The sequence below is a fragment of the Pleuronectes platessa genome, chromosome 8, assembly GCF_947347685.1.
Source record: "Pleuronectes platessa chromosome 8, fPlePla1.1, whole genome shotgun sequence".
NCBI classification, from domain to species: Eukaryota; Metazoa; Chordata; class Actinopteri; order Pleuronectiformes; family Pleuronectidae; genus Pleuronectes; species Pleuronectes platessa.
In genome coordinates, this window is record NC_070633.1 from 28,558,304 (window position 1) to 28,572,277 (window position 13,974).

At 45.6% G+C, this 13,974-nt stretch overlaps 1 protein-coding gene across 1 annotated transcript in view; it reads left to right on the forward strand.

Moving 5' to 3' along the window:
- The window catches only part of LOC128445766 (protocadherin-1), a 135,829-nt gene that overhangs the window by 56,597 nt on the left and 65,258 nt on the right, over positions 1-13,974 (forward strand). Inside the window, exon 4 of the mRNA XM_053428601.1 lies at positions 9,960-10,179. Coding sequence (XP_053284576.1) covers positions 9,960-10,179 — 220 coding nt within the window. The remainder of the gene's footprint in view (positions 1-9,959; positions 10,180-13,974) is intronic.

The window sequence follows — 13,974 nt, forward strand, 5'->3', positions numbered from 1 at the left end:
AGACCCTGTCATCCTTTTTGAAGTCTGTGTGTGTGTGTGTGTGTGTGTGTGTGTGTGTCTGTGTGCCTGTGTGATGTGTCTGTGTGTGTGTGTGTGTGTGAGTGATGGGTTGAGGAGACAGTGAAGGCTAAAAGGGAAAAATACATAGACTCCCCCCACGATGCTCGTCCACACCCTCCTCCTGACCTCAGCCTGGGAATACCAACTGCCCCAGATAGACTCCAACTGTGTGTGTGTGCGTGTGTGTGTGTGTTTGTGTGTGTGCATGTGTGTGCGTGTGTGTGTGTGTGTGTGCGTGTTTGTGTGTGTGCATGTGTGTGCGTGTGTGTGTGTGTGTGTGTTAATGTGTGGCAGTTTAACAAAGATGAAAAACAGTTGCCATTCTACCTTGAAAAACGTTTTTATCATCTCTAAAGCTGCAGCAGAGTTTTATGGTTTCATCTTTATCATGATTCATTTAATTCAAATCGATCTAATGACAGTTTGTTGTGTTGTGTTGTGTGTGTCATGTTGACTCAGCCTCTGTTGTAGGTCTTTAACAGGAACATTGGTAACATGCGGCAGCTGTGGCATCAGCGTTGTGTTGTGTTGTGTTGTGTTGTGTTGTGTTTTTCTGGTCAGGTGTCGATTGCAGACTCTAAGGAAGTGTTACCATAACAACTCAAACTGTCAGTGAATGAAAGTCACATTCAAAGTTGTTTTGTTAAAGTTATTATGCTTCAGTTATTTTTATAAAAGGGTTTTCAGTTTCCCTAGAATAAAAACAAAATAGACAAATGTAAATACACATCGGCTGAATTATATTTTAAAGCACTATTGTAAAGGTTTGACTGAGCTACAGCGCCCCCTGCAGCCACATGCGGGGATTCATTCTGTTGGGCCCTGTGTCAGAGCAACTGAACCCTGGATATTACCCATGATCCTCTGCTTCCTGAACCAGAAGAGCTGCAGCTGTAACAACTCCACCAAACTCTGTTCAGAACTCTTCATGTTTCAAAGTTTCCTGCTGAATATTGGAGATAAACTCTGGTTGTTACTAACTTCAGAGTGTTATGAACTGATCTCAGTTCAGCTTCACTCTTCAGCTGCAGCTGGTTGTGTCTGTGACTCTCAGTCAGTTGTTCTCACAGGAGATGGAACCCACTCAGCAGAGTCACAGACGCTCAGGGAGAGAAGGAGGAAACTTTCTCCACATTCAACCATCAGCTCATTTTGAAGCTGCTGTTTTAATATGGATATGTTGCAGAGCTGCTTCAACATCATATTTACTGGTGCGTGAGATTCACATTTATCTGAGGCCTGGTTCACTTCCTTCACCGCGCTTGTTTAAAAATGAAATGAATGTGTAATTCCACTGCTCTATTTCAGAACCGGCTCATTCTCTTTAAACGTCTCTGATTTATGAGCAGAGATGTAGAATTGACCCACTTTGTTTGGCGTCCTGCTATTTCTGAATACACCCCATAGTACTCTGAGGTCTTCCACCAGAATTAGAGGCGATAAGAGATTTACTCTGCAGATTTCTGAGTCATCACCCAACACATCAAACTGGAAATCCTACTTTCTTCTTTCTCTGTGCACCCCCCCCCCCCCCCCCCGACTCTTCTCCATATTGGTGCTGGACGACTGCCGAGCAAATCAAAACCAAATCCCCTCGCTCACATCTCTCTCTCTCTGTCTTTTTTTTATAACTCCACCTTTCTTTCATTCTTTCATCCTCCCTCGCTCTGTCCTGGAGCCAATTATAACCTGCTGCAGAATTCCTGACTGCAGGAGGAGGAGGAGGAGGAGGAGGAGGAGGAGGAGGAGAGGAAGGGAGGTGTTTTTAGGGATTAACATACCAGAGCTGTCAGATGGAAACCACTTCATCCCACTTTCTGCTGCGTTCTTTTTTTTCTTCCTCTATCTCAGTTGAAGCTGAAGTTTCTGCTGCTCATTATGAAACTTAGGGAAAAGCCCTTTTCTGTAAATCACAGAAAATATATGACCAGAAAACTTCTGGTCATATAACTATATAGAATTTATATGAATGTCCGACAGGTTGAGTTTACCAGTAATCATGTAGATCTTGTATTTCAATGTCTGGTCACAAAGAAAGAGAGAACTCGTTTATTACTTTAACAGCAGATCATTTATTAAAACACACAAAAGCAACGATAGTTAATTGAATTGGTGTTAGCAGTAGTTTCAGCTGCGACTGACTCCTGATTGGTCGAGCATGTGTTCCATGATCTGCTCGGCACTTTGGTTTCACTTGAGGGAGCAGTCGTGGGTTAGCATTAGCAACAAGCTAACGGCATCCATCTTTATACAGTCCATTGGTTGTATATCTACATCTAGCTGTGGTTCTGATGCACTGATTGGTTCTTACTGACGTACAGATGAGTTCAGATCATGTGACCTTCTCCTCTGACTCGTCTCTGAATCAGAGAACACAAAGAAAAACACTCGTCTTGTTGTTATTCACTGATTTAACCGACACATCACACACATCAGCAGCTTTTAGGTGCACATACGTACACAAATACAGCAACCGCGCACAAACACGACACCCTCCCCCCCCGCCTCCTCCCCCCCCGCCCCCCCCCGCCCCGCTGGACTCCACCACGGGTCACCTGGGGGGGCGGGGGGGTGTTACCGTCCGCACGTCACCCGTCAGCGCTGCGCTCACTTTGTCGGGGGGGTCGAGTGTGAGGGAGCAGCGAGGCGGCAAATTGGAAAAACACAAACGGAAGAAGATTTATTCACGTTGGTTTCTCTGATGTGTTTGAGTGCGAGTGTGTCAGTGTCACTGTGGAGTTCACTGGATGCTGCGTCAGTGTGTGTTTCACTGTCAACTGGGAACACAACCCCCCCCCCCCCCCCCCCCATCAGATCATGTGTGTGTGTCTGTGTGTGTGGTTCTCTTCTCAACAACACTGTAGTTTACCTGAGGACATGACTGATGTGTGTTTGTGAGATGCTTGAAGTGAGAGTGCTCCGGAGTTAAAGCTCCATGTGCTCTGCCAGTATAACACTAGATTTACTGGCTCAGTGGCAACACACACACACACACACACACACACACACACACACACACACACACACACACACACACACATATACACACACGCACACCTGAGGGCAAAGGAATGCAGGCGCACGATTAAACTCCGGGAACCAGATGAGAGACTCAGCTGACCTGTTTCATCTTTGTGTGTGAGTCTCTCTGTGTGTGTGTGTATGTGTGTGTGTGTGTGTGTGAGTCTCTCTGTGTGTGTGTGTGTTGATGTGAGGCAGAGTGATGCTGAGTGACAGGTGCAGTGATACAGCTTGTTTCAGACAAAGAAAGCGAGCATCAGCACATGAGCGTAGTATTTGTGAAACCAGGATACAGTAAACTGAATATTTCAAACCGACGTCCAGATATGAAAATACTGTCGTTACATCCACTTGTGTTTAAATATATTAGGTTGTAGATACCAGAGACAAAACGTGAAATATAAACATAAATACACAACTTTTCTTGATAATTTATTCAGTTGAATAGAAGTTTTCTTATCAGCAATAAAACACTGATATTATATGTGTGTGAAAATCTCATATCGTCCGATTTTTATGCAACAACTGATAAATCTGTCATAACGTTCTTATGATGACAATACAGTTTAATTGTGTTTGTAAGTATCAGAAGTTTGTCCTGAATTAAGCCTCTGAATTTTGTCATAAGTAACAAAATGAAATCCTGAGTTGTGTTACGATTGTGTTACGATTCAGGAGAAACAAACCCAGTCATAAATAAATACACTGAAGTGCATGGACACACACTAAAGCTGCTTTAATATCATTTGTGTTCATTCAATCAGAAACAACATGTTCTATTGCTGCCTTGCTCAAAGTGGTGAAATGTAAACCTGCAACAGCTGCATATTCAGTCTCTGTGTGTGTGGGTATATATATATATATATATATTTAAATATATATATTTAAATATATATATTTAAATATATATCTCCCTTCTCTCCCTCTCCCTCTCTCTCTCCTCTGACCGTCTCTCCACCTCTTCTCTTTCACTCTCTCCATTTATTTTCCACTCCTCATTCATTCTCCACTTGGATTCAACACAGTTGTGTCGAATTATTGCTGGCAGCCGCACTTCACGTGGGCCGAGTGTGTGCGTGTGTGTGTGTGTGTGTGTGTGAGAGGGAGAGTGTGTGTGTGTGTTGTTGGTGTTAGTCTCTGTGTGTGTGTGCATGCATACTTGATAAGGACAGACTTTTATACGCATGCACAATGCAGCCTCACACCCTCTTATCTCCCACAGAGGGAGGTAATGAGGATCTCACAGACACACACACACATACACACACACAGACACACACACACACACACACACACACACACACACACTCCCTCTCTCAGTTATCTCCCTCTCCGTGTCTCAGCTGACAAACAGCCAGCGAGGCGTTGTGCGTTTCTCCTCTCGCTGGTTTTTAATCATCTCTGAACAATGTGGCCCAGTGAAGGCTTCCTCCTCCCTCTCCTCTTCTTCCTCCTCCCTCTCCTCTTCTTCCTCCTCCCGCTCCTCTTCTTCCTCCTCCCTCTCCTCTTCCTCCTCCTCCCTCTCCTCTTCTTCCTCCTCCCTCTCCTCTTCTTCCTCCTCCCGCTCCTCTTCTTCCTCCTCCCTCTCCTCTTCCTCCTCCTCCCTCTCCTCTTCTTCCTCCTCCCGCTCCTGTTCCTCCTCCTCTCCCTCTATCACCTCCTGCAGGAGGATGAGGAGCAGGGGGAAGACTCCAGTTCTTCTTAACTGGCTGAACCCACACATCCCTCCTCTGTCTCCTTTTCTGTTCCTCCCTTTCGTCATCTTTCTATCATTCCTCCTCTTTCTCTCAGTCCTTTCATATCAATCCTTTTTCCTCTTCCTTCTCCTCCTTCTCTAACTCTTACTCCTCATATCTTCAGTTTCTCTCTTGTGCTCTTCTTCCTCCCTCTCCTCCTCCTTCACTTCATCCCCTGCCTCCCTCGTCTTCCCCTCACCCTCCTGCTCTGATTTCTCCTCTTTCAGCTTCCTCCTCATTTTCTCCCTCCCACTCACCCTCTTTTCTTATATTTCTCCTTCTCCTCTTTTCCTTACGATTTTCTTTCATCCCCTTCCACACCTTCCCACTGCTCCTTTTCCCTCTACTCCTCAAGCTCTTCTTCCTCTTCTTCTCTCTATTTCTCCTTCTCTTCCTCTCCTGTCTTCCTTCCTCCTCCTCTTTTCTTCATCTGTCCATCACTCCTCTACTTTCCTTCATGCTCCTCCTCATCCACCTTCTCCACCTCCTACTCCCACTTTCTTTTTCCCACCATATTATTCTCCTTTTCTCATTCTTCTCTCCGGTCTCTCCCTTTCTTCATCTCCCTTCTACTCTCTCCTTTTTGTTCCACTCCTCTTTTCTACCCTTCTCTTCCCTCTTCTTCCCCATCCTCCACCCCCCATTTGCTCCTTTTCCTCCCCTTCCTTTTTCATCCTTTCTTATTCTGCCTACCCCCCTTTCATCTCCTCTTCTTCCCCTCCTTCCTTTGTATTCCACTCCTTCTCTCTCTCCTTCATTTACCTCCTCCTCTTCTTCCCGCTACACCTAAGCAGAATAAGACTGCAAACTGAATATGCATGAAGCGCCTCCTCCTCCTCCCTCGTCTTTATCTCCATGAATTCTTTTGTTATTCATCTTTTTGTTTCTTCTGGGTCGATTCTCTTCCTCCAGTTTTTCTGTCACTGACAGAATGACAGATCATGTGCTGCTTCCATCCCGTGTCGCCTCTCCTCCTCTTTAAGCTTCTTTAACTCTGCACGACGGACTCGGCTGCATATTCATGGTGAAGGTCAGTTATTATGGATTCAAGGAAAAGTGGCTCATCACGCCTCCTTGTTTACATAAAATTGCATTTGTGCATCTTTGCCCGCAGATGACTGAATATTCTTCAGTGGAGAAATGGTTCTAAACTTTCCGTCAAAGTGCAGCAGGAACAGTTTGTTTGGAGCAACGAGGCCGAGATGAACTCTTCTCCCTTGAATTCTTAATTACCGACCTTCATCATCTTCACAATGTAGTCGATGAACACGGTCGTTATTTATGTTTGGAGGTTCCAGGCGGAGATTGGAGGACAAATACTAAATAAAAACTTTCTGCTTTGTGAATAGAATGTTTTTGAAATCGTGAAATGAAATATTTAATTGAAACATTATCTTTTTAAGCTGTGTGGCGGATGTTTCACTTAATGAGACGCTCTTCTTCAGATTGTTAGAAAAGACTTCAAGGCTTGATTCCACCGTCAGACCGGTTTGAAGGAGAAGAAGACGCTTGTTGTTGCTTCTGGAAAACTTTTTAAAACTCAGTGTCACATGTTAAATAAACAGTGAATCTGCTCGGCAGCACAAAACAAGGATTATAGGTGTGAACCTTACTGGGTTGGAATCGTTCTTCAGCTCTGAAACATCTCCTGCAGGTGGAGTGGAGGAGTTCATTAAGTCGTTAAGTGGCCATTTTGTCCACCCTGCGCCGGCGTCCTAGAAGAAGAGGACGCCCCGTGTGGGCACAAGATGGCGGCGGGTGTCGGGGCCGCTGGGTGGAGGCTCTGATCTGCTCCACTTTCCCATAATGCAACCTGCTGAGGTGGCATTTCTATTTCCAGCAAACAAACACATAAACACACACAAGCAGAGAAACGCAAAAGAGGACAAAAACAAGGATTTGGCAGAGTGTGTGTGTGTGCGTGTGCGTGTGTGTGTGTCTGTGCTGGAGGTGACTGACAGGCATGAGAGGGATCAAAACGATTTGATCCGCTTCATTTCTCTCTTCATGTAAATATAGATGTGATTTATTTCCTGACGCTCACACAGTGAGCAGCAGTGGAAGCTGGAAGCAGATTTCATGATGAACACTTTGTTCCCCTTGTGTGTGTTTTGTGTTGAGGAACAAACTGAATGTGTGCGACACTGACAACCACCTCTGTTTGCTTTAGAATCAACAAACTGCTGCGTTTGCTTCTTTCACCTCAACACGTCACATGTTCTCTTCTTCACTCTCGAAGATTTTCCAACAGAAATCTTTCTTTTAAAATCTTTTCAGCCAAATAATGGACGAGGAGAGACTCAGTTTAAATGTCACATCACAAATATTGCAAAAACTAAATTATAGGCATCAGTTGAACTGAAAGAAGACACTCTGCTCCACAGAGGATTTGAGTGAAAGCCTGATAAATTCTTAAAAACATAATGTTTGAGTCCAGTTGTTTGGCACCATTATCTCTTTTCAAGATTCTTTCTGGCACCAGTACGCAATGAATCCTGGGATAAGTGATCCTCCTCCATGCTGCTCGGGGGGGGGGGGGGCTGTCTCATGAATACAACGTAATTTGCAGTGAATGACACATTTTGAAGGCAACACAATGTAAACAGGATTAAATCGATGCGCTGAGGGAATGATATTCATATGAAGACTCTGGATATGACTGTGAAACGTTGACAGACGTATTTCAGGTGTTTTCAAACAACCTTTTTTTTATGGTCGTTTAGATTCTTTCAGCTCTTTGTTAATGTGAGTGAAGGATTCTGGTCGTGTTAGAAACAGAAACCTCAAACTCACTTTTTTATTTACATTCAAACAAAACCACAGACAAATTGTGTTTGTTGCCTTGACCACAGACGAGAATCTGCACAGAACCCAGCCACCATTATTGTATTTTTAAAAAACAAACACATTAATCAGTGTTTTATTATATTTATGGTTTTTACAGGCTGGTGAGAGACGAAATAAAATCTAAGAATAATTTATTCTTGATGGAATATAAAAAACAAAGCTTCCTTTACACAAAACCTCTGTTTTGATGCGAATCGAGGGACGTGGTGTTGACCCCTGTGAGCACCTGTAGTTTCAGGGACTCGACAGAGAACAGAGACAGGAAGTGATGCGCTCAGATCAGCTGAGATCCACCTGGAGACCGGCCCGCCGCCGGCAGCTCCGGGATCTGTGGAGCCGCTCCAGCACAGAGTGTCCACGCTGCGTAAAGGACAGCTCCACCGGGGTTTCACTTTTATACATTCTCCATCACTGCCACATTTATTCTGCCTATTTATACCTCCAGGCATCGGAGTGAAGGATATTTTTTGAAATTGTTTTTTCCCTCAAAATATTTCAGATGCAAACAGCAGAGACTCGATATGTAGACGTGTTCAGAGGAGAGAACCGTTCAGCTGTCGTGAACAAAAGAGATAACGGCTTTAAACAGTCCCAGTGCCTGATGAGCTCTGATCTGCTGGTTTAACTGGTTTAGGGTCGCGACAGTGCCGGGCTGCCATGGTGGAGCCAGGGATGGTTCTCGTTATCAGCCCGGGCCGGTTGGTCAGGTGTGTGTGTGTGTGTGTGTGTGTCTGTGTGTGTGATTGAAACCGTGCACTGTGTACCTTTGAATTAGGACACTGTTTGTCTGGCAGCACTTAGCGTTGGCACTGTGTGTGTGTTTGTGTGTGTGTGTCTGTGCAGTCTGCACGTGCACAGGGTGTCTGGGGGATAATTTTATTTCAATTACAAAACCATCAAACACATACAAGTCGGACGGGAACTTTGCCCCCCCCCCCCCCTCCCAGAATCACATGCAGCAAATGGAGCAGTAAAGTGTGTTCAGCCGGCTGCTTCCATTAAAACCAAACGTGCTCAATGCCGGCGAGCTGCCGCGTGGGACACGAGCCAAACACATGCTGGAGACTTTCACACAACTCTCACATTAACTCTGAAGTCTTAAAAAGCTTTGAAAAACACTGAGTGGCTCTGGAAGGTATCATATGCTATTAAATCTACAGCAGATGCGAACTCAGGAAATTGTACAGAAAATGACATGTTGTGTAGTTGGTGTTTGTGAAGCAGCAGCAGCAGGTTGTCGGGTCCGACTCGTTCAAACAGGAACATGTGGGAACGTTCAGACTGAACGTCCTCGTGTCTCCGAGTCTTCGTCAGATGTTTCACTTCATGTTTGGGTTTTAAACCTGAAGCCAGAGGATTGAATGTGATTCATCTTTTTGTGAGTTTTGTTCTCCGGAGGAAACAATATTTCCTGTTGTGTTAACTCACAGTGTTACTCACCAGAATGGATCTTGTGTATCGTTGATTTCCGTTGAGGGCATCTCTGTCCCCCTGAAACATCTCAAGCTTTTTATTTTAGATGCAGTCATGCAAGTTGTCATCTTCCTCTTCTCTGCTGGCACATCCTTATCTCGGGCTGTCAATCATTTTGAATCTTGCATGACACACCCACCTGTGTGTGTGTGTTTGTGTTTCTGTGTTTCTGTGTGTGCACATTTGCTGGAGATAAAGAAAACAGGAAGCCACTCGTGTGGAAGCAGCTCCTTGTGGAGGTGGAACCTTCAAACGTGAAGTGTATCCATTGAATTAATCCCAGTAAAACGTCCTCGACCAACTGGTTCTGAAACCACAGAGGGAAAATGATTCCTGTTGCAAATCAACTCTTCATTCTTCGTATTATCAAGTAATCTTCCTCCTAAGTTGGGAGCCTGTGAAGAAGATGGTCAGGGAGGAGAACATCAACGTCGTCTTTTATAAATGAAAACGCTGAGAAGAAGAGACGAGAGAGGAGATGAAACGCAGCGAGGAGATGAAATTAGATGAGAAGTGATTCCAGATGAAAGTTGACTGATCTTCATGGTGTGAGCTCAGAATCAAAGAGGAGCTCAGATCCGTCACGTTGGGACCAGAGCGTCTTAATGAGAAGTCCCGACGCGTCTAAGTGACTCAACTGAAGCTATTTTTACACCCGGCTTCTTCTTCACGTCTTTAATCACTGAAGCTGTTTCACCTGCATCAGATCAAACTGGAACCGATTTATAATAAAACCATCTCACGTGTTAAATTTAACTTAAAGTGCTTTTTTTTGTGAATTTTTCAAACTGATCTTTTTTCTTCTCCGTCTGCCAACCACAGCCCCCCCACCGCCGAGTGACCTTCTCCACGGCCAACCAGGCCCAGGACCTGCAGGACGCGTCCCAGCACAGCTACTACGACAGCGGCCTGGAGGAGTCGGAGACGCCCAGCTCCAAGTCGTCCTCGGGGCCCCGCTCCGGGCCCCTGGCGCTGCCGGAGGACCACTTCGAACGCACCACCCCCGACGGCAGCATCGGCGAGATGGAGCACCCGGAGAACGGTAAGACCAGGTGGGGTCTCCCCTCCCTCTTCTCCTCTACTCACCGCCTCCATCCATCCATCCATCCATCCATCCATCAGCCTCCAGGGGAGCGGGCGCACAAACACGTGCACACAGCGAAAAGCCACAACAGTTTTCATTACACACACACACACACTTTGCCCTTTGTGTCACAATGCGGCACGTCAGCAGGAATGTTAACCTCGTATTTTTAATCAGATTCCCACAATTCCCTGCGCTGTGTATACATTTGTTAAAGAGGTGTGCGACCTCACAGCAGCACAACACAATCAATATGCAACATAATCAACTCCCACGGCTTAACGAATTAACATCCCAATTATGTAAATCATATTGAGCCCACCCTTCCATCAGCTCCACTTATAGATCCACAGAGGGAGGCTAGCAGGGAATACGCTAACACAACACACACCCTACGACTTCGGCAGTTAGCATTTTGTCCGCCTGTCATTGTGTTAGCATGCTGATGTATTGTGTGTCTGTCCCCGTTTATCATTTTACGGGAAAGCAGCTTATTTGTAATGCTAACAGGTCGTAGCTGGTTAGCAGATGCTATGAACGACTGTGAGAGATGCTAATGATGCTACATCACACACACACACACACACACACACCCACACACAAACACACAATGCTTTTACTTTTGAACGTGCATGTTGCTAACATGACTTTTTGTTGCAGTTTGTTTTGATATATTGAAAACTGAGCAGTGAAAATTAATTTAAAGGGATGGTTCACACAGAAATCTAAATTGGGCGGGGGAGGGGGGGGGGGGGGGGGGGGTCAACAGCGTCGCAGCCAAATCCAACACAACTGAAGTAACTGTTACACTCACAATCCAGATGTTAGTGTGTTTTCTGACCAGAGGAAAAGTGTCTTTAGTTTAATACGTTTTCAGAAAGTTATCTATGTCCGTCTGTTATAGGCCGACTTGCACTGAAGTCACCTGACTGTCAGATTCATATAAGTTATTTACTTTCCGCCTACTGAATAAAACAGTTTAGATAATTATACCAGAGCTGCTGCTTTTGTATTGTTTGACTTTTAAAGCTAATTTTCCCTTTGGTATAAATAAAGTACTTCACTTAGCTCCTGTCTGGAGCCAAATGATTAATTAGACACACGTCTTCTTCAGCGGTGCCACTGCTCATTGTTCTGCGTTGGCTGCTAAAGCCTCGTTAGGGCTGAAGCCAATTAAGGCAACTGAAGCAAAATAATTGAAACCGGGAAATAAATAGAGAGTAGCGAGGAGAGAGGGAGGGAGGAGGGGCGAGCGAGGTTCGGTCTAAATGTCATCCCTGTCTTTCTTTGTGAGGGCGAGAAGAGCAATTCTCTCTCTTTCCCTCTCAGCCCACAGGTCGTACGTGTGCCATCTGTAAACACAATTATTCACAGCTGCTCGCACGCCTACAGGCTACTGCCACCCAGTGTGTGTGTGTGTGTGTCTGTGTGAGTCTGTGTGTGTGAGTAAGAGGTAGTGATAGAGAGCAGGAGAGTGTGTAAGTGGCTGTATCTACTCGAACACACTGGAATGAGGTCAGGGTTATGTTGTGTGCGTGTGTGTGTGCGTGTGTGTGTGTGTGTGTGTGTGTTTTTGCAGTGTGAGGGAATAGTAGCGTTGTACAATCTTCCACTTTGATGGTCAAACATGTTTTAGCTGCGGGTATTTTCCCAAGGAAGAGTGAGTGAGTGTGTGTTATTGTGTGTGTGTTATTGTGTGTGTGCGTGTGTCTCTCTCTCTCTCTCTGTGTGTGTGTGTGTTGTACCAGCAGAGAGGTCAACAGATTACAGCCAGTCTTCTGAGGATTAACACACACACACACACACACACACACACACACACCACTACAGACACTCTTTACTTTCTGTGTTTGATTCAAAACTTAAAACCTTTATTTCTACAGTGGGACGAGCAGAGGTGGAGAAGTACAAGTATATAAAAATGATCCTTCACATTATGAAAACTTTAAAGTACTATCAGGAAACTCTACACACACACACACACACATACTGTATATGCATAAACAATGCATCATATTCTAAAGCTTGAAAGATTTTGTATGTAAAATCTTAATTTGCAGAATAACTAATTCACCAGCTGCCAGAAAAATGTGGTTTAGTAGAAGTATGAAATATTAATATTTCTCATTTGTGCTTAAGTTCATCACTGGACTAAAAATCCTTCACCACAGTCTGATTACACATTTGAAATAAACCTGCAGTGGACATCTGTTGTGGTTCCAGCTGTGAGGAAGTCTCCAACCAAACCAGCTTCAAAGTTCTATTGATCCGACTCTGCTTTTAAAACCTCTTTTGTTTTTCCGTTTGTTTTGGAGCGAGCACAAAGTGACTACGTGCAGCTGGTCATAATTTAAGTTCATCATTAAATGGTTAATCAAGCAATAATGAAGCAGCTCAGCGGCACATGTTTTTTCCTAATTGGGTTTTTTGAAGAAGTGACTCAGCTCGGATCAGAGGAGCTGTTTGAGCTGTTTCCTCCGGTTTCCCCCCGCTGCCGAGGGAATCGATCACTGAGCCGTGGGACCGGTTGTGGATCGGCCGCTCTCCAGGGCTGCAGACAGAGCGATGAGGAGGAGCAGGGACCAGCTGACCGGCCTCGGACGCTCAGCAGTCACAGGGGTCTTCAGCTGGTCGGACAGGAAACAGGACTGATGCTCCGTGTGTGGGAGACGTCCGTCCTCTGGTCTGAGGCCACGTCCAAACCTCCACCTCTGAGTTCTCACCCCCATCACCCCCATCACCCCCATCACCACCTGCTGTCCACATGACTCCAGAGGTTTTCAGGGACTGACACGGGGACGTTTGGAGACATCGTTGTTCCCGTTTCATCATCATCACTGTTCCTCGTTCTTTCTGTAACTAAGCAGCAGCTGCAAAGGAGACAATCTGCTCCCTGTCTATTACATGACCGGTGCATGTGACATTTGTCCACAGCTGTTTGCAGCCACTGTAAAAATAAATGTGTCCTCCTGTCTGTCCTGTCCCTGCATCTGTGAGACTAGTGTGGGGACGGATGCATTAGATAGAAGCACGTGGCCGGAGTGAAGCTGCAGCCGCGGCTCAGTCTGTTCTTAATGCATCACCTGCTTTTAAAGGTGGATTATCCTCATAGAGTCACATAATCTGGACATAATCCAGGTCTCAAATGGACGCTCATGACATGTGGCAGCGGGAATCGGGCAGTCGGAGCAACAGCTGGTCGCCGGTGAAGCCAGTTACATCACTGCCACAACTCTGACTCGGACCAGAGGTGGATGGACTGTCAGGGTTTTACATTAGAGCTTCAAAATGGAGATGGATGGATGTTTTCCTTCCCTCATCATCTCCTCATATTTCTGGGTGGAGCAGCAGTTTGGGCCGAGGTGCAGCTCCAGTAAACCTCCGTTAGATGCTGTGTCTTTAAATAGATGACATTTAGCCTTCCTCCACGTGTACGACTCCTCTTCTTCATCCTGAGAACTCACTCTGACATTTGAGTTTTCACATGCAGCCCCTGAGGAACATGTCAGGAAGACGTTCCGACTCCAGTGCAGGTCAGACAGCAGCTTGAGAGACGGGCGTGAAGAGGCAGGGACATGATGGTTCTGACCACACACACAATGGTCTGCTCTCTGGAGCGGGAAGGAAGCCTCATGTGGTGGGATGGTTTCACTGCCCCCCCCCCCCCCCCCCCCCCCCTCCTGTAAACGCTCAGATAATGGACCTTAATGCCATCAGCCCCTCTTCACTCTGCTAATGCATCCCACTTCCTGT